At 41.2% G+C, this 19,645-nt stretch overlaps 2 protein-coding genes across 4 annotated transcripts; both read right to left on the reverse strand.

Moving 5' to 3' along the window:
* Positions 1–1,628: 1,628 nt before the first annotated feature.
* LOC115737178 (B3 domain-containing protein Os01g0234100-like) lies at positions 1,629–4,391 on the reverse strand. The gene is given in 7 exon segments (XM_048279565.1): positions 1,629–2,714; positions 2,809–2,899; positions 3,062–3,268; positions 3,360–3,516; positions 3,625–3,674; positions 4,175–4,261; positions 4,346–4,391. Coding segments are annotated over 7 exon segments (1,332 nt in total). The 5' UTR covers positions 4,349–4,391; the 3' UTR covers positions 1,629–1,977.
* Positions 4,392–5,762: 1,371 nt separating this feature from the next.
* On the reverse strand, positions 5,763–9,074 carry LOC115737146 (B3 domain-containing protein Os01g0234100-like). Of its 3 annotated transcripts, none has more exons than XM_048279562.1 (8): positions 8,933–9,074; positions 8,766–8,843; positions 8,591–8,674; positions 8,042–8,073; positions 7,753–7,921; positions 7,453–7,659; positions 6,744–6,834; positions 5,763–6,667 (listed from the first exon to the last, which is right to left on the reverse strand). In XM_048279562.1, exons 1-8 carry the CDS (start codon positions 8,981–8,983, stop codon positions 5,931–5,933), a joined length of 1,449 nt encoding a protein of 482 aa, XP_048135519.1. In that variant the 5' UTR covers positions 8,984–9,074; the 3' UTR covers positions 5,763–5,930. The 3 variants fall into 3 exon arrangements, with proteins under 3 accessions (XP_048135519.1, XP_048135521.1, XP_048135520.1); XM_048279564.1 differs by having other exon boundaries at positions 5,763–6,664; positions 7,753–7,909; positions 8,591–8,668; positions 8,766–8,849; XM_048279563.1 differs by having other exon boundaries at positions 7,753–7,909; positions 8,766–8,849.
* Positions 9,075–19,645: the final 10,571 nt, after the last annotated feature.

Below are 19,645 nucleotides of genomic sequence, written 5' to 3' on the forward strand. Positions count from 1 at the left end.
TTCTTTTCTACAAATGTCCTTAATCAAAATCAAATCTCGAATCCCATCAAATGTCAAACTTGTTAGCTCGGGGGAATTACTAACAACGGTAACAGTAGTATTCTAACTATCATGCAATGAGGATAATAGAATCAAAGCACATACCTCATCTTCAAAGTCAATATCAACTAAACTCAATTGACTAATGATCATATTGAATTCATTGATATGATTAGTAATTGACGCAACTTCGCTCATCTTCAAATTAAATAGACGTCGCATCAAATAGACTTTGTTAATCGCAGAGGGCTTTTCGTACGTATCCGACAGCGCTTTCATCAAACCCGCAGTAGTCTTCCCCTTCGCGATATTAAACACGATATTACAAGCCAAGTTTGCCGAATAACACCCATCGCTCGTCATCCGGCAATTCTCAATTAGCTTGCTTCATTGTCTCCGGCTTCTCCCCGGATAGGGACAAATGCAGCGTCATTTGATATAGATAGTTCTCAATCTGCATCTTTTAGAGACCAAAGTTCTTCCCCTCAAATCTGTCGATTTTCACTTTAACTTTTTCTGTCACCATCGATTCACTTCAATTCAAGCAAGCCTACCTCTGATATCAATTATTTCATGGAACAAGCGATCGAACAATAAAATAAACAGGACAAGAAAATAAATTGGACACGAAATGTACGTGGTTTCGTAACGAATTCTATCGTAGATCAAGCGATACACGGAGATTATAAACCACACTCGAATCACTCAAACACTCTTAGTGTTTCCCGGCCTTAATTACAATTAATAATCCTAAAGTGTTTAGCCCTCACAAAGCCTAATGAAATAATCACTCAATCTCACAAAGAAATTACACAAATCTTATCGCAAGATTTAATTGACTCCAACACTAAAATTATTGACGTAATTCCACGAAGTCGTCCGCTGCCAAGCCCTCATAGAAACGGCGCTTCAAGACCAATGTATCGTCCGTAGTGTTGTGAAGACTAGCAACAGTATATTGTTGCACTAAAGGACGACGACTTCAACTTGGATAAAGGAGTCCGTGCTATTTTGGTCAACAAAACCAAGTCCAACTTGGACTTTTTCCTTTTCTTGACCACGGCTTCAACGGGCAACAGGAAAGTGAATTATAGAGTCCTTATCTCACGCTTTTACGGGATTCACTTGATTTCGAACATCCACAGAAAATTCCAACTTCCATTGCAATCTTGCAGATAAGTCTTATCTGTAATTTCATATTTTTACTTCGGGCTCAAATTCGAGACATATTCTATCATCATGATTTCCACCGGTATCCACCAAAAGCTTCAGAGCTTCCAAATTATTTACGATCATTTTTGTGCCTATTTATTGACATTTTCGGAGATCTACCCTTACAAAATTAGTGGAACGGAGCAGCAGAATCTTCATTGCGTTCTAAGAGCCTCCGCGTCTTTGTTATGAAATCCCCGGCCGTTAACATTTTCCATTGGCGATTAGCCGGATATAGTTTGGGATACGGTTCCGGATTCCTAAAATGAAGATCCTTCTTTGACGACGACGAAGATGTCAATTCCAGAGCTTCCTGGTGGAATATGATGTTTCATGAGCGGGTCTTTGCCAGTTATCTTCAATATCTAGTCCATCTCTTTCAAGTCCGAGGTTCCAGCAACAGCATTAGTAACAATCACAGGGCAAGTATGGACAGCCCATTACATTGCACATCTACTCCCTGTAATCTGACTAGGGTCACAAGACAAACCCTTTGCAGGCAAAACAAGAATTCTTTCCGGTTCTCGGGCGTCTAGCGGGTTCAGGATCATGAGATCTTCTTCCCAAAAAGAAGACAACGACAGCGACAACGACAATGACGCTAGTACTTGCCAAAAAGTTGCAGGTCGGGGAGGGACAGGTCGGGCATCCTGTGATTATTTCGCCACGGCCTTTCATTAGTGCGAACCGCATGACGGTCGTGACGGATGGCCAATATCCTTCCAACTACCAGGGGGCGCTAGCAACTTGTTGAAATGCCATGTCGAGCCCGTAACTGCCATCGCCTGTGGTCACGATTTCTGCATGAAGCCTCCTGATCACACCCTTCACTTCCGTAAGCTCAGCTTCAAGCCTACTCCTCTCCCCTGCAGCACAAGCCCGGTCACTCCTGATTTTGTTGTGCCTCTTTGATGCCAACGCGAGACTGATGAGCTGGGTGAGCCGGGCTCGTAAGAACCCCACATCCATGCCTAGGTCCTCGAATGCCTTCAGAGTCGTGGCCCACACTTCAAAGTCCTCTATAGAAGTGGTGATCCTCGAAGCCCTGATAGCATCAGCGATGTTCACCGTCTCGGAGATTATTCCCGCTGCCAGCTTACAGTTCAGGCCTTCGAGGAGGCGAGCGTGGAGAAATGTCTTTCGACACTTGCACAGTTCATAGTACTTGGCTCTAAGGTGCTTGGAGAGTTCGGAGTCAATGACCAGGCCCTTGGTGATTATAGAGAAACTTTCAATGCTTGTCACTTCTTTGAAATCAATGACAGATTCAGAGAACGGAATTCCATGAAGACCATTAGGAATGCGGTCATTGGTGTTCGTCCTGGGATGATCCGCAACTGATCTGCAATCAGGTTAACAGATCTTTAAACCTTCCTCATCAATGTTCTCTGGAATAAATTCCTCGGCAAGAGGCACCCGATAAGTGTCGCTGTCGTCTTCTTCGCTGCTCAATGTGTCCTTCTCTGCACAACTCATTATCAGAAAACGGGGAAGAGTGAAGAAACTCCATATGTTCAAAGAAGAGCCACATAACCATTTTTGGTTCAGGAATACCACCGGGATTGATTCTTCTTGAGCAAGGACCCAAATTTATCAGGCCGAGAGCCCCGTCCACCTCACTGAATTTACTCGATCTCACAATGTACACCTGAAAACAACAACTGCGGTCATCAACCTACGGTGATCAATGGATTCGTTATAATCAAAACGTTGTTCCTCGCCACGGGATTCAATTGAATCAAAAACTTTCAAAAACAGTCATGAAAAGTGACATATAAGAGCAAAGAATCATGTATAAAACTACCACAACCTTGAATTGGGTTGGCATGACTAGTTGGAACACTACTGCATCACCCTCCATTATGCTGTGAGCAATAGAAAACCCTCTCCACCCACCGCTCAGGCCAGTTTTAGCACAAAGGTACTTCGTTTCGTACACTTCCCCGCTCTCATCTTCCAACTTGATCGTCGCATCTTCCTTTGGCAAGTGCGAGTCGCAGAATTGCTTCGGAAGGCCCTGTCATCTCGGAGAATTAGCTCATGCACCTTTGTCAGCAATCATAATCTTCACAAGATTGACACCGTAAAGCTTAAATGGGGCACAATACCATCCAAAATACACGAGTCACGTGCGACGGGAGCATGCGCTTGACAAAGCTTGGGAATTGCAGCGACAAGGACGACTGAACCTCTTTGGCTCGATCCATGGCATCGGTTGCAACAGCGCTGCAATAATCATCTTCCTTGGCTCTCTTTCTTTTTGGGCTAAAGCGAAGTGTTTCAGCCCGATCACAAGAAAACTCTAAGTTCTCTAATGAGCCAAAGCAGGAACAATAACCACGGTATCTATTCGAATGAACCTGACTAACTTACCTCTTCAGCTTTGCCATATCACGGCAGGTTACCCGATCAGCAGTTTGTAACTGTATTGCATTCGGGTCAGTTCATAGTTTAAGCATGCCAAAAGACGCGTTCGATCAAGTTTCAATACGGCAAAAAGTGCATCTAGTTAAAAATATTGTTCCAGCAACGATTCTCCCAATCAACCTGTGACCTCTCCAAACATATTACTATGCGCAAATCTCGGGTTTGTCTAGATTGACTTGTATTTTATCCTTAAATACAGATTTTCTACATGCATTCACAAACAAAGGTTAGGACTGGGACAAATACCAGATCATATGGTATGAATCCATATTATAGTCGAGCCCAAAAGAACAGAAATAAAAGTCAGATTAAAATGTGAATAGAAAGAAAAATAAAATAAAAATTCACGGGAGCCGTTTAAGTTGGAACCGGACGTACTTCAACAAAGAAGCAGCGAGTTCACATCATCAATGGCCAAAAAGCAAACACGTGAAGAGCAAAACAGGGGAAATGGAATAAATAAGAAAACAGAACATGGAGATTGAGTTCGACGCACCTCTTCATCACGAGTTCCATGAGCACGCCATGGCCTTCTCGTGGAAAGATTCTTCTCCTCCTCCTCCTTCTTCAGTGACCTTCCTTGCTGAACCTTACCAAAATGCGAGTAAAAATTACCATTCGCAAAACAGATCACATCATAAATGTGCAGAGAGAGAGAGAGGGAGACCATTGGAGGAGCTACGAGAGGCTTGGTGCTGTCATCATGAAGAATGGTCGTGACTGACGACTTTACAGCTCTCTCTCTCTCTCTCTCTCTCTCTCTCTCTCTCTCTCTCTCTCTCTCTCTCTGTGACTTGCAAAACAGAGACGAGAGAAAGAAACAGAGTGTGGACCGTTGGGTTTCAAAGAAAGAGAACAAAAAGGAAACTGCAGTAATTTCTGAATCTTCCCTGTTTGACGTAAAGTGAAGTGGCAATTTCAAAAGTCGTTCATGATGATCTATGAAAAGAACGAGCACTGCAGGCACGTTTCCCCATAAAAAAAAATCCAAAATATGAAAGCAACATTTTTAAGTTCTGGAAAATTTTCGGAGAAAGTTTTGAATGAACTGTACAATACACAGCGCAAGTTCAATCAAACTATCTGTCTCAAGCCCGAGTTCAAGCTTTCAATAAATACAGAACTCGGCTCAACTCGACTTCATTGACAGTTTGAATCTTAGTACAAACTCAGAGTTAACCTCGAACTTCAATTCTTGAGATGTAATACAATTCAAAAAGGGATTAATTTTACTTATTCGCAATAATGGTAATTGTAAACGTATGCATGAAATTGAAAGTACCCAATAAAATCAACTCCTCAGATTAGGCTTATGTGCTATATATAAGCCGAACTTTTTCAAAGTTCGATCTCGACTCCATAAAAAATAATAATAATAATAACTCGAGCTAATCACTCTCAACTTGAGAAGATCTATGCCTACTTGGAGTAAAACCCCAAATGGAGAATAAGTAGCTTAACTCATTTACACCTCTCTCTTGGGGCGCGCATGGTAACACTTTTGTAGGATTTCTCTACTTTTCTACCATAAAAGCAGACGTTCTCAACTTCTGTAGGATTTCTCTACTTCTCCTCAAAAGCAGAAGTTGATTTTTCTACTTCTGCTCCGGATTGATTTCCGATCGGAGAAATTCGTTTGATAACAATTAAAAATTTCTACTTTTGAAACATTATTAACAAAATCTTCGATAGCGGGCGGCGGGGTGACGATTGGTGGCAAGGCAGCGGCCAACAACCGACCGACAACGGGAGGTCGGCGACTAGCGAAGGTGGGCGGGCGGAGGTCAATGTGGTTGAAAAAGTGATTCTAAAGCGAAAAAGTAAAAATTTTTTACTTCTCAAAATTGGCCAAAAACCTTCCCGGAAGTTGAAAATCCTATCAAAAGTTAAAAATCCTACCAAAAGTCAATTTTTTTACCAAAGGGATTTTCCTACCAAATTGACTTCCGCGAGAGAAATCCAAAAACAGAAGTGTTATCATGCAGCTCCTTAGCTCCGGGCTCCAGCCAAAGAAATTTGTACAAAATCAATGTGCAATGCTATCAGTTTGTCTAAAGGATTCAGTTAGGAGAATTGCCACAAACCAAAATGGGCTGATATACACATTTCTCTTGCCAAATAGACTCCCCTTCAACTAGAGATTCACAACACTACACATGTTGGTAAATTGTCTAGCTTTTCACAACCATGATGATCTCTTCATCTCCTCCAAAAGAATGCATGTCAAAAAGCCAAAACAGAGAAGCTCACAATCACCAAGGAGCACTAGCAACTTGTTCAAATGCCGTCTCGAGGTCATCGCTCCCTCTGCGCAAACTCTCGATCTCGTCATTGAGCCTGCTCACAGCTTCTCTTACTTCCGCGAGCTTCGCCTCGAGCCTGCACCTCTCCTCTTCGACCCAAGCCCGTTCACTCTCCGCCTCTCTATACCTGTTTGACCTCATTGCGAGCTCCAGGAGCCGCTCAAGCCGGGCTCTCAAAAACCCCACGTCCATGCCCATGTCCTGAAATGCCTTCAATGTCTTGCCCCGGATATCGAATTCCTTCATCGACGTCGTGATCCTCGAAGCCCGGATCGCGTCAGCTACGTTCACCGTCTCCGAGATTATACCGGCAGCAAGTTTGTAGTTCAACCCTTCAAGGAGGCGACCATGCAGATACGACTTTTGACTCCGGCAAAGCTCGTAGTATTTGAGTCTGAAGTGGTCGGACAGCTCGGAGTCAATGACTAGGTCATTGGCTATTATCTCAAAGTTCTCGACACTTCTCACATCTTTAAAGGCGATGCATTTTTCAGAGAACCGGATTCCATCGAGGACTTCAGAGACAGGATCTCCAGGATCGCTCTTGACCTGGTCGGTGACGGGCAATGCAAGTGCATCACAGGCTCTTAAGTTGTCATTTTGAGAGTTTTCTGGAGGATCTTCCTTTGTGAGAGGCTTCCAATAATCATCATCCGGTATCTCGCAGGTCTTGAAGCCGTTCTCTGCTTCACAGTCAAAAGTGAAGAACAAAAAAAGATCTGAAAGCGACAGCCTAGGAATTATCTTGGAGCAGAAACATACCAGAATCCCCTGTTTTTAAGCGGGGGTCCAAACTAAGGAGGCCAAGAGCCCCATCCACATCACTGAAATCGCTTCCTCTCACAATGTAAACCTGAAACCAAGTTCTAATATTATCAAGTTAATGAACTAATTGATGCTAATCATGACCCAGAGGGATGCTCGCGGTCACCTTACATACCAAATACAACACTAGCAGAACAAATCTATCTCTCGGAGAATCCTTCGGTGTCCTTTTCAAGAATCCATTCAAACTTTCCTAGTCTTTGTTAATGAAATGACTAATGATGTATGATGCATCTGTATATAACCTTAGCACAGACGTTCTCGAAATCTTTTGACATTTTAGTGAAACCAATTTAACCAACTTAAGCACCTGTCTACGCCATCGAAAACCCTGCTTCTTTTCACCTCCTTTAATATAGTTCGAATCAAGCATGTGGTTGGCAACTTTCTTTCATTTGCGGGTCCAGCATTCCTGCTGTTTCTTTGTCTAAGAGAACAGAACACTGAAATAGAAGCCTATTTTCTCGAAATCCTACAGAAAAATGAGAACTAAAGACCCCCCACCAACATACGAAATGTCAAAATTTTCTTGTAACCTTCTCTCCTTGCATTGAATTAACAAACAGTAGAAACAGAACCAAACGCATTCAAGAGTAGTGAAGAAACTAAAATTGTTCCTAACTGAGAATGGTCTACATATGATCACCTTAAAACAGGTTGGCTTGACTAATTGGAAAACCAATGCATCGCCCTCCAGCAAATTGTGAGCAATGGAAAACCCTCTCCAGCCACCACTCAGTCCCATCTTCCCCCAAAGGTACTTGGTTCCATAACCTTTGCCGCTTTCGTCTTCTAAAGTAATAGTTACATCTTGCTGTGGCAAATGCAATTGGCAGAATTGCTTTGGGAGACCCTGTCAACAAGAATTGCCAGGTCATTAAACGCTTCAAGGCTTTTGCTTTTTCAAGACGCATCGAACTGCGCCGGATTCAAGCATGAGACTCACCAGCCAAAATCCACCGGTAACATGTGATGGTAGCATATGCTTAACCATGACTGGATACTCTGGCGATAGAGTAGACCGAACTCTTTTAGCTCGCTCCATGGCATCATTTGCAGAATCAGTACGATATCCGTCATCCACAGCTCTCTCTCTCTTTCGACTGAAATGGAAGTTTTTTCATATTTGATTGTTAGAGAATCAGATTTTTTCTGCCCTTCGTCGGTCATGAGAGAACTTAAAGGTGCAACAAGTTAAGATAGGGGTCACAGCCATTGCCGTGTACTCAACTAACCTTTTCAGCTCACCCAAACCACAACAGATGACCTGATCAACAATGAGGAAATGTGTAACGACAAGTCAGTCATTTAAGCATGTGAAATGTTGTTAAGCGAATCTCAAGATTCAAAATTTGCCGAGCATTTCATTTTAAAGTTAAGCCTGAGACGTAAAACATGAACCCCGGCTTCTCTGGTAGCTTAAGCGTTTGAAGTATCAGTTGAAAGAAAAGTCAATTGATTGATCGATCGAGGGAGAGAGAGAGAGTATTTGAAGTCTCCCTGTTTATGTTTGGACAGAAAATCCATCTTGAAATCTGGATCTTGCGTACATGGACACCCTCTGTTTCTTCCTTCACTCGCTCACTCACTCACTCTAACCTCCTAATTTCTCGTTCAAGCACGCCATTGAAATCACATTCCAGAGATTGAAACTTTAACGCGGGCGCAGGCACAGGACATAACACTAACATAGAGAGAGAGAGAGAGAGAGAGAGAGAGAGAGAGAGAGAGAGAGAGAGAGAGAGAGATGGACTGAAGAAACAGAGGGTGTCCATGTTTCCCACCTGCTTATTGGAAGTTCCTTGAAGACCCGATGGCTTTCCACAGAGCCGCTTCTCCTTCCTCTTCAGCGACGTTCCTTGCTGAACCTAAGCGAAATGCCAGCAAGCAAAAAGAAAAAAAACACCAAGAGAGAGAGTGAGTTACTGGAGAAACAGAGGGTGTCCCATGTTTTCTCACCTGCTTACAGGAAGCTCCTTGAAGACCCAGTGGCTTTCTAGAGAGCAGCTTCTCCTTCCTCTTCAGTGACGTTCCTTGCTGAACCCGGACAAAAATGTAGGCAAAAGACAAAAAAAAAAAAAAGAACACAAGAACGTAAACGTCTAGAGAGAGAGAGAGAGAGAGACCTTGGAAGGAGGTGGGAGAGGTTGCGGCTTCTCGTCTTGACAAATCGCCATGGGAGACTCTCTCCCCTGCTGGAAAGATCACGACAACACGAGAGGCCTCTGTGGACCTCGCACGCACAGGGAGAATGTGAGAACCGAGGATGATGGGAGGACCGTTTGGTTTCTCCTTTGGAAAATAAATTAGTCAAATTGCCATCAAAAGTGGGACCTACCTGCCCAACTATCCGTACTTCCGAGGCCCTAGGGCTTGATTGGAGCCAAAATTTGAAAATTAATATGTTTCTGGCGCTGCCAATAACAAAATCAAATTAATTACGAAAAAGAAAATATTTTTTTACGAGGCTTTACTAAGATAGTCTTTAGGGGGCGCATGGTAACATTTGTGGAATTGAATTTCTGCTCTAAAAGAAGTACTTCGGAGCGAGAATCCGTTTGGTAAAAATTTTTACTTTTGAAAGAAATTTCAACTTCTAAAGTGAATTTTCACTGCTGAATGTTTTTCTTCTCAATTTGAGAAGTTAAAAAAAATAGCTTTTCCAACTCAAGGAGTACTTCTCGTCTTACCCTTTTTTTATTATGTCATCACCATTTTTTCAATCATACCTACCTCTGCCAATCTTTGCCGTCATGGACCATCGCCACCCACCGCCCATCGCCGACCTCCACCGGTTGCCGCCCACGACTACCTCCATCCGTCGACCATCACTTCCCCCTACCCATCGCAAATCTCCGCCGACCGCCACCCACTAACTACCCCCGGTAGCCAACTATTGCCAACCTCCGCCGGCCATCGCCCACCGCCGATCGCGACCACCAACCATCGCGGCTACAGACCACAACCGACCTCTGCTAATCACCAACCACCACCCTTTGCCAAGCTTCGTTGGCCGCGATCACCGCCAACCGCCGATCTTCACTAACTGTGACAGCCGCCAATCGTCGCTCCCTACCACCAACCAACGACCACCGCGCTCGTCGGCACCGCCGAGTTGCCATCTCCGGCCATCGGAGTAAAAAATAAATAATAAAAATTATTTTCAAAGAAATTTAAAATGTTCAAAAATGAAGTAGAAATTTTCCGGCCGCCGATAATAATTTTTCATAGAATATTTTATGTTAATAATATTTCAGAAGTATAAATTTTCAACCGTTGTCAAACGAATTTCTCGTATCAGAAATAACTTTTGGAGTATAACTAGAAAAATCAAATCTCGCTTATGAGAAGAAGTTGAAAAATCAACTTCTGGCTAGAAATTGATTTCTGAAGCAGAAGTGTTACCATGCGTGCCCTAGGTGATTGTCAAAGTAACGGCATGTTATGAACCCATAAATTCTTGAAAAAACAGACCTTGCAACAGTTTTTAGTTACTTGTTATTTATTTTTTTGTGATCCAAAATAAACGGTTAATCTCACGATCGATTAGAACCAATCACCTAATCATTTCTTTTCTTAACGAGGGTAAAAATTATGACATCCATGATATTAGCGGTTAATAAATTGTATATAAAATAAATTATTGACTAACCATTAAAATTAAGAAAATGTAATAGGATGGTTGAAATAACGAGTGAGGATGAGGCTGGTTGGGGCGAGGACCGCCGACCTTGCCCGGCCTAGCACGACAGTCTCGGGCGCACCTAGCCGGCGTGGTGGCGGGCGGTTCAGCCCAAGCCGCCCACGGCCCTTCGCTTGGCCGACACCGACCAACCGGTCATGCCGACGAGATCCCGTCTTCGTTTTGATATTTTGAAGTTAAAAGTCGTCGGTAGAAAGTAAGTCAACGGTAAGTTAATGCATGAGTCGGTGGTAAGTCAATGCATAAGTCAATATTTAAGTCAATACAAAGTTAATTAGATAATGACAAGATCAATATCGTTTTTAAGCATTAAATACTATGATAAGATCAATTTCATTTTCAATCATTAAATGTTAGGATAAGATCAATATCACTTCAATAATAAGGTCAAGAAACCATAAATGCATTCACATGGATAGTAAAAACTTAAGGAGCAAGTTTATTTATGAAACTTCGGGAAGAAGTTGGAAAAAGTCAAGATTCATAAATGTATCTACATGGATAGTAAGAACTTAATGAGCAAGTGCATTAATGAAGAAACGTGGGGAAGAAGTTGGAAAATTACCATAAATAGGGGTAAGGTCTCTTCAATTTCCATAACCCATCAATTCTCTCTCTCTCTCTCTCTCTCTCTCTCTCTCTCTCTCTCTCTCTCTCTCTCTCTCTCTCTCTCTCTCGCCTAGCTCCTTCATTCCTCAAGTGTTCTTTCTTGTTCGGCCGCAATCTCGCTCATTCCCCATGTGCTCCCTAGTAATTCTAAGTCGAAAAGATAGGGGGATTACTAGTTTTGACATAGGGATGGTAGTTCAATGCTTATTGAAGTGGATGCATGGTTATTTTTTATGAATGAAATGAAATGCGTGCCGAATCATATATATAAAGCTTGCTAAAGATATGTTGAGAAATCAAGTCATTCTCGTATAAATAAGTATTTATTGCATGCGATATAGAAATTTTCTTAGCACGTGTGGATGATATGATAATCATAATCAAAGATAATAAAGAGATCATGTGTATGCAAGTATGTGATTGCCATTAAAAGACGATGATCGCCACCATTAGTGAGAAAAGCAATGGTGTAGGGGCTCGGGGGGTAATGACATATTTTTTTCCTCTAACCGCTGTTCGCGACAACGAATGTACCTGTCATCATTCGTTAAAAGTTTTTACTTGAGGCGATGGCGCATACGTCATTACTTAAAGATGATATGAAGTGAATGTGTTGCCATACCCATGCAGTGACAACGTTGCACGATACCGAAGTCCCGATGAGAGGATCGGGAAGATGATGCCCAAAATTGAAAAGAAAAGAAAAATGCTTGTTGCATTTATTTTGTGCTTGACATTTTGACAAATGTCGTACGAAGTTGTTATGAATGATGAAAGCTGCGGGGAAATAAGAACCCGAAAGTAGAAAAGAAATGTATGTTGCATTTATAAATTTTTTATTGATATTATGAATCATAGGATAGTTTTGTGCTTCACGACATCATGTGCTATAACTTCTGCTCTATCTCGAAACTAGTGCTTTTTCTACTGGGTCGTGTGCTCATCCCTTCATTTTTCAAGGAACTAGTATGGCTTAGTCCGTTCTATGCATCGGCATAGTTACTGGAGTGGACATTCAAGAAAAGGACCTAGAGTGCGTTAGTTCCGTTGTTGTGCTTACTAGAATAAAATCTATTGTATAGCTTAACGTGGGGAGGATAGAGTCCCTGTGCGGTTCATACTTTGGTTTTTGAATAACAACGGCGGGCTAGTTGGATCCATTCAAGACTTTGATGGACCCTTGGGTTTATAAGGAGGACAGTCACGTGCATGAACTATCATGGAGTTCCAACCCGGGAACATGGTAGTTGGTGTGTTGTGAGGCCTATGTGCCGAATTGTCCTGTAAGAAGTTGAAAATGTATGCTTGTTTGATGGGAGAAGTTGTGAGTCGACCGTTTTCCTCTTCTCGATAATTTCGACTAGATGTAGTTCTGTGGGGTAGTTATTTAATGTTTTAATTAATAGATGCTATGTAGTAAATAAAAGGGTTGTTAAATTCTAACGAAGAAGTTTATGTCACGATGTTTTGGCTGCTCCTTATCCACACGCCCAAGAAAAGTAAGGAACGTTCCATCACGCAAAACATTGAATAAATGAACTGAATAGGTAATTAAGAAGGGCGTTATCCTGGGTGGTTACAAAAATAAGGTGGGATTAGCCTTTCCAAATGGGAACATTCCGTGGTCTCGTGGATACAAGACCGGTCTCGTTCAATAAGAGTGTTAAATTGTAAGAGAATCAATTTCGACTACCATGTGGCTTTGAAAAGATAGTAAGGGTGCGTATGGTAACACTCCAGAAAAAGTGTTTCTGTTCCCAAAGTGTTTCCAGAACACTTTGGGAACAGAAACGCGTATGGTAAAAAAGTGTTCCCAAAGTGTTCCGGGAACACTTTTGGAGCAGGAACGAGAAACAAAAAATATTTGTTTCTTTGTTCCCGGAACACTTTTTATCAAAGCTTTTGAACACATTTTATAATGCAAGAGGAACACTTTTTACAACCCTATGTTCCTGGACTGCTCCTTCACACTCTCAAAGAAGACGACGCCTCCTCCCTATTCCTCAATAGTCGGCGTCGTTCGTCGATCAATTGAAGCCACCACTCCTCCGGTGAGTCTCACCGCTTCATCCTCTTCCTCTTCTTCTTCATCTTCTCGGGCGACGATGGATGGGTCGAGCGAGAGAGGCCGAGCCCCGCCCAAATCCGGGCAAGGCTCAAACTAATCACCCGGGGGTCGCCCTCGCGTCATCGTGCGATTTCGAGCCCTTCCCGGATCCGGACGGGGCTCTACTACGCACGACGTGGGTGACCTACCCATGGGTTGACCTCATGTCGCCGCGAGAATTCGAGCCCCACCCGGATCCGGGTGGGTCTCTGCTCGCCGTCATGTGCGAGGCGTGGGTGACCCACCCATGGGTCCACCTCATCTCGCGCTTCATTCTCTTCTTCTTCATCTTCTTGGCACCGGGCGAGTTTGCACAAACCAGCTTGGATCCGGGCGGGGCTCGAGCTCGTGTGGTGGGTGCGAGGCCGACCCGTGCCATCTCCAGCTGGACTTCTACCTCGAGCGACGATAACATGGGTCGGTCTCTTGCGGAGCTAGCCCTAAAGCCACGCGAGGCCTAGTGCCGCCCGGATTTGGGCGGGGCTCGGGTGCGCGCGACAAACGCCAGCTGAGGCCCGTCATCGCCGGCCGAGCTTCTACCTCGACTAGCGATGGCACGCTTTGGCCTCGCGCCATCCTCTCTATATCTCTCTCAATCCCGACGTATCGCTTATCATTTTGTGATTCGTTCGTCCGTGTTGTTGTTGAACCGATGCCCAAAAAAGCTGTGTTATCCATGATGTATTCCTTAAATTTGTGTACAATGTTGATAGATGAATACTTGTGTGGATTTATCACATGGATGGATATTGCATTCGCGGCTATTCTTACTTCTCTCCGTCAGGCTACTGGGTTTATTGATTTTTGGGTGATTTTGGGTTGAGTTTGTGCGGGCTTAGTTCAATCTCTATCCACAAGACAAGACTAGAGTGTTCGAAGCCATTTATCCCGAGGAACCAACAGGTCAATGAGGTTTGCCTATGAAAAATTTCAACTATGCTTGTTGTTAATTTCTTTTGATATCTAAGTTAGTTCTTGAGTGTTCGATCATTGTCCGGAAGTCAATTTCTTTTGATGTCTAAGTTAGTTCTTGCGGGATGTACGCAGTATGCTTTGCACTCTCATCGGTGCTCTTTCCTTTTATTGACATATCGTTACTATGATTTAACCCGTGGAAGAATTTTCTCAGTAAATCTTGATGGGTTTGCGAATTATATATGGTTTTTTCAGATCTATATGCTCTTTAGTGCATTGATAGTGATTTTAAAATGCTAATTGTCCATGCTCCGTCTTCATTGTTAAAGAGTGGTGGATTTATTACTCTGTTCATATATGGTTATCCATGCTTTTCGACCCTTCTTTTGTCAACAAAAAGATGGCATCCCAAAAAGAAACATTGCTGGCAAAATGGAACGAGACTTCCACTAATTTATTTGTAAGATTGATGGTATAAGAGGTAAAAAAAGGAAATCGCACCTCTTGTACTTTCAATAAAACGAGGTGGAAAAATATAAGGACCACATTTAACAACAAGATGAAAGTCAAATATACCCAAGGACAATTGAGAAAAAAGGCCAACAAGTTGAGAGCACAGTATGGTAGTTTCAAGAAGCGTCTTTCACAAACTGGATTTGGTTGGGATAATGTCAATAAAAGAGTGACCGTCGATGATCCAAACATATGGGAACTTCATGTGAAGGTATCTTTTTGTGTACTTGTAAGTTTTTAAAAGATTTGATTATGTTATTAATGTACGCTATTTATTGTGAAAATTGCGGGATAATAGTGAATGGGTGAAGTTCAAGAAGGATGGTTTTCCTCTTTATCCCGACTTGTGCATTGTATTTGGTGGTACATATGCTCTTGGGGAGCAAGCAATAGGAAGTGGTCCAAATTTGACACTGTCGGATGATGAGGACAATTGTGAAGATGCTAATAATGATGTCTTGGAAGATTTTGGTGATCACCATCTTGATGAGGAAGGCCTCACACTTGGCAATCCTAGTACTCCAGTTTATGAAAAGTACAATATGGATAAGACTCTAAATGCCAAAAGAAGAAGAAAGAGTAGCCATTACAACTTAACTACAACATGCAAAGCCATTGAAGATATGATCAAGTGCTCCTCGGCTACCTCAGAGCCACACGAGAACCCATTTTCTGTGGCCGCTGTGGTTAAGATCCTACTTGCCATACCCGAGTTGGATGATGATCTTTACGCTAAAGAAGTGGACAAAGCATGTGCTAGTGCCGAATGGAGGGAGGCTTTCATTATAAGCACCCCCGAAAGGAGGAATGCGCTCCTCCGAAATCTTTAGTAGATGTTGGGAAATGTATTATGGATTATGTGGTATTCGGTTTAATTTCATTTTGTGACTCATCTCGTTGGTTGTTGCTTGGTTTTAAGGATATTAATGTTGACTCTTATGCTGGTATTTGCTATGACTACTGTGGTGTTCGGTTTATTTTCATTTGTGTTCTTTTTCCAAGTATCTATATTAATATCATTATATTTTTATGATGGTATAGGTACAATGGAAGATGAATCAAGTGTTATGTCTACTGGAAGTTAGCTCAAGTTGGAAAATGCTTGAATGAGTTTCATATTATTAAAATAATACGTGCATGGATCTACACTCGGATTTTGGACCGGTGCTTGCACATAAAAGAACCACGTAGGGACGGTAAATAATCGGGAGTCGAATGGGTAAGCGAGATTATTCATGGACACTTAGATAGAATATACGAAGTCTTTAGGTTAGAAAGACATGTTTTTCTGAATATATATGATTTAATGATAGAAAAGGGTTGGTTGAAAGATAGTCGGTATATTAAGGTAGATGAACAACTCGGTATCTTCTTATTGATGATTGGTCATAAGAATTCTATGAGAACTTTATCCGAGAGATTCCAACATTCTCCAGAAACAATTTGTAAATTCTTTAGTGTAGTGTTGAAAGCAATGATCAAACTTTCAAATGAAGTCATCAAAGCACCCTCCTTTGATATTGTCCCGGAGGAGATTATGCTGGATCCTAGCCACTCGCGCTACTTTAAGGTATGTTTTTCATATTAATTTTACATTATCAAATACTTGTAATTGATAATATTGTATAATACTATACTTTTGTAAAATCACGGGGTTGCATAGGTGCTATTGATGGTACGCACATTAGTGCCGTTGTGCTTGTATCAAAGCGGGTCCCATATAAAAACAGAAAAGGGACCACCACCCGGAATGTGCTATGTGCTTGTTCATTTGATATGAAATTTGCCTTTGTGTATGCTGGATGGGAAGGATCAGCCAATGATTGTCGAGTGCTCTCAACTGCGCTTGAAGATCCAGAACAGAACTTTCCTTGACCACCACCAGATACTTTCTTTGTCCATCGGTAGTAGTTTGCTTGTAATCATATTGTAGTTGCATATCATAACTAGTCTATATTATATCTTGTTGTAAGCAAATACTACGTGGTAGATTCTGGTTATGCAGCACTTCCAAGATTTTTAACGCCGTTTAAAGGTGAACGGTATCATTTGAATGATTATAGAGGTAGAGGGAGACGGGCTATAACAGCAAGAGAAATATTCAACCATAAGCACTTTTCACTTCGGAACGTAATTGAGAGAGCATTTGGGCTGCTGAAGAAACGATTCTTTATATTGCAACACATGCCTTCCTTTCGATTTCGGAAGCAAGCTTTCATTGTCATTGCATGTTGTGCTTTGCATAATTATATTCGCGATCAAGATAGGATGGATATAAATTTTTCTGAATATGGTGATCCTAACTACGCATACGGGTCTATAGAAGAAGAGGTTGCTGATGATTTATCGGATGTGCAAGGAAATGAGATGAACATGCTTAGGAAAAGTATCGCAAATAAAATGGCTAGTGACTTCAATATGTCTGTAATTCCATGACTTTGTATTTGTCAAATTAGATGTAATTTAGTTGAACAAATGAGATGTAATTTAATTATGAAGTATTTTCTTTAGCTTTACTCAGGCTATGTCATGCTTAGTCCTTCAATGCACAAGGAAAATAGGGAGATAGTGCAACTTGCTGGATTAAAAATGCCTTTTCCCCCAATGCTCAGTCCTTCAATAAGGAGATAGTGCAACATGCTCAGGCTAAGTCATGCTCAGTCCTTATATGATTTCATTATATGCTTGCAGAATTGGTATGACACGCATGGATAGTGTCTAATCTTTCTTACACTCAATAAAAATTCCAAAAGAAAACGAAAAATCCTTGAGTAGATTAATGTGTTGATTAAACTTATAAGCAATTAAATTTAAAAAAAATTAGGAACATATGTTTTTATTTAGTATAAATTGAACAAATGAGATGTAATTTAATTTTAATAAATATAATTAGTTGCCTTAATTAAATAAAAAAAATAAGGAGCAGATTTTTTTTGCAGTTACCAAACGACTTTCTGTTCTTTTTTTGTTCCGGGAACATAAACTTAATACTGTTACCAAACGCGTTTCTGTTCTTTTTTTGTTCTAGGAACAGATTTTTTTTTTGTAGTTACTAAACGCGTTTCTGTTCCTAAAAATCGTAGCCGGGAACAGAAACAGAAAAAAATGTTTCTGTTCCAAAAGTTGTTTTGGGAACAGAAACGTTACCATACACACCCTAAGAGTCTGTTTGTTTGAAGGAAAATTGTTTTAAAGAAATTATTTTTTGCCTTTTCGGTGTTGGTATTACGGAAAACTAATCGATCTATAGAAAACATTCACTGTGGACTAAAAACAATATATTTTTTTTTTCATCAAAACTGAAAACAACAAATTTATATTAAAGGAAAATGACTTTCTCTTCTAGCGAGAAGGAATCATTTTCCCTAAACCTTCAAAACAAATGACTAATCACTTTTTTTAAAGAATGATTTCCTCACATACAAGGCCATTAAATTGATGATGTACGCTGACAATTGCTCACAGACAAGACCATAAATTAACAAACCCTGAAAGATCGTCACCGTTTTTGAAGTTAGTGACTAAGATATTGGGAAAAAATTACAATAAAATTAGTGTTCGTTTCTTTTCTGAAAAATGTTACATATCTAGAATTTTTTTTTTTCAAGAAGTCATTTTTCAGGAAAATGACAATATTTCTTGATATTTCTTGGAAATATAAAAAGGAACAGGAAAATATTTTTCGTCGCATCGAAAAGAATTGATTTTCCTAAATGCAAGTACACCATTTGGGCAATGGTGATTTGAGCATGGGCGGCTAAGGGCGCGCATGGCAACACTTCGCCTTAAGCAATTAACTTCTAGTCGGAAGTTAACTTTTCTACTTCTACTCAGAAGCAAAAGTTGATTTTTCTATTCCGGATCCAAAAATTAATTCTAATTAGATAAATTTGTTTTGTAATGGTTGAAAATTTATACTTCTGAAACATTATTAACACAAATTTTTTTACAAAAAATATAAAAATACTATTTATGTTTAACTCCGGCATCCAGAGATGTCAACTAGGCTGCGGCGAGTGGTGGTGGTCGGCGGGAGGCGATGGTAGGCGGTGGTCGACGGTTGGCGGCGGTGGTCACGGAGATGGTGCAATGGTGGTCGGCTATGGGAGGCGAAGGGCCAACCGTGGTCGGCGAAGGTCGGTAGTGGGCGGTGACGGCGGAGGCGTGGTTGAGAGAGAGGTGCTGAAAATGAAAAGAGGCTGAAGTGAGAGATATTGATATCGAGAGATTTCTATTTCTGAAAGAGAAATAATTTTTTTTAGCTTATGGAATTGGCTCAAAAATAACTTCGAAAGTAGAAATTTGCTTTACAAATAGAAATATAATGTTGCGTAACCAAACGAATTTTTGTTTCATAAATTACATTACCAAATGAATTTTTGCTCTAGATTCCGGAGCAGAAATCCATTTCCAAAAGTTTCATCGTGCGCACCCCAAAGAACCATGACCGTGCGCCAAGATCTCTAGTCCAGCCTCGAAAATGAGGAAAATGTTTTTCGCGAAACAAATGGAGCCTTAGGCTATTTATTATATTTCATGTGTAGTAATGGAACGAGAATATCAACCTTACGGGACTTCACGGTAAGTTACTACATTTGAAAGATAGATACTTAGTCATTTATAAGGACTCACAGATATTGAGGATCATTACTAAGTATAAGTAACATCGCTCACTATAATTTGAGGTGAATCAGTCAAACTGGCATTGGTAACTCCAAATAACTTACGATAAGTACAAGTAAATTACGACCTAGAAAGTCAAATTACCACCAAGATGTGCAACTGACCATGATTTCGAACAATTTACAACAAATTCAAGAAAATTACGGCTTAATGCGGCATCTGGTTTTTCGTTTAGGGACCCTAGTAGCAACCATCTTTGTTGTCCAAATTTGCATAGTAATTAAGAGGATTAATGTCGGATCCTCAAGGACAAATGATTGATTTACCCATTCAAAGCAATTTACACGAAGAGCTATCTTTAACAGAATA

The sequence above is a fragment of the Rhodamnia argentea genome, chromosome 5 (genome assembly GCF_020921035.1).
Source record: "Rhodamnia argentea isolate NSW1041297 chromosome 5, ASM2092103v1, whole genome shotgun sequence".
In the NCBI taxonomy this organism is placed as follows: Eukaryota; Viridiplantae; Streptophyta; class Magnoliopsida; order Myrtales; family Myrtaceae; genus Rhodamnia; species Rhodamnia argentea.

Bases quoted from the DNA above. Each gene is read 5' to 3' on its own strand.
- LOC115737146 (XM_048279562.1), bottom strand. From the start codon at position 8,983: ATGGCGATTTGTCAAGACGAGAAGCCGCAACCTCTCCCACCTCCTTCC. The intron at 6,835-7,452 runs GTGATCATATGT...ACTTGGTTTCAG, and splicing joins TCAAGCCAACCTGTTTTAAG to GTTTACATTGTGAGAGGAAG. The intron at 6,668-6,743 runs GTATGTTTCTGC...TTGACTGTGAAG, and splicing joins CTTAAAAACAGGGGATTCTG to CAGAGAACGGCTTCAAGACC.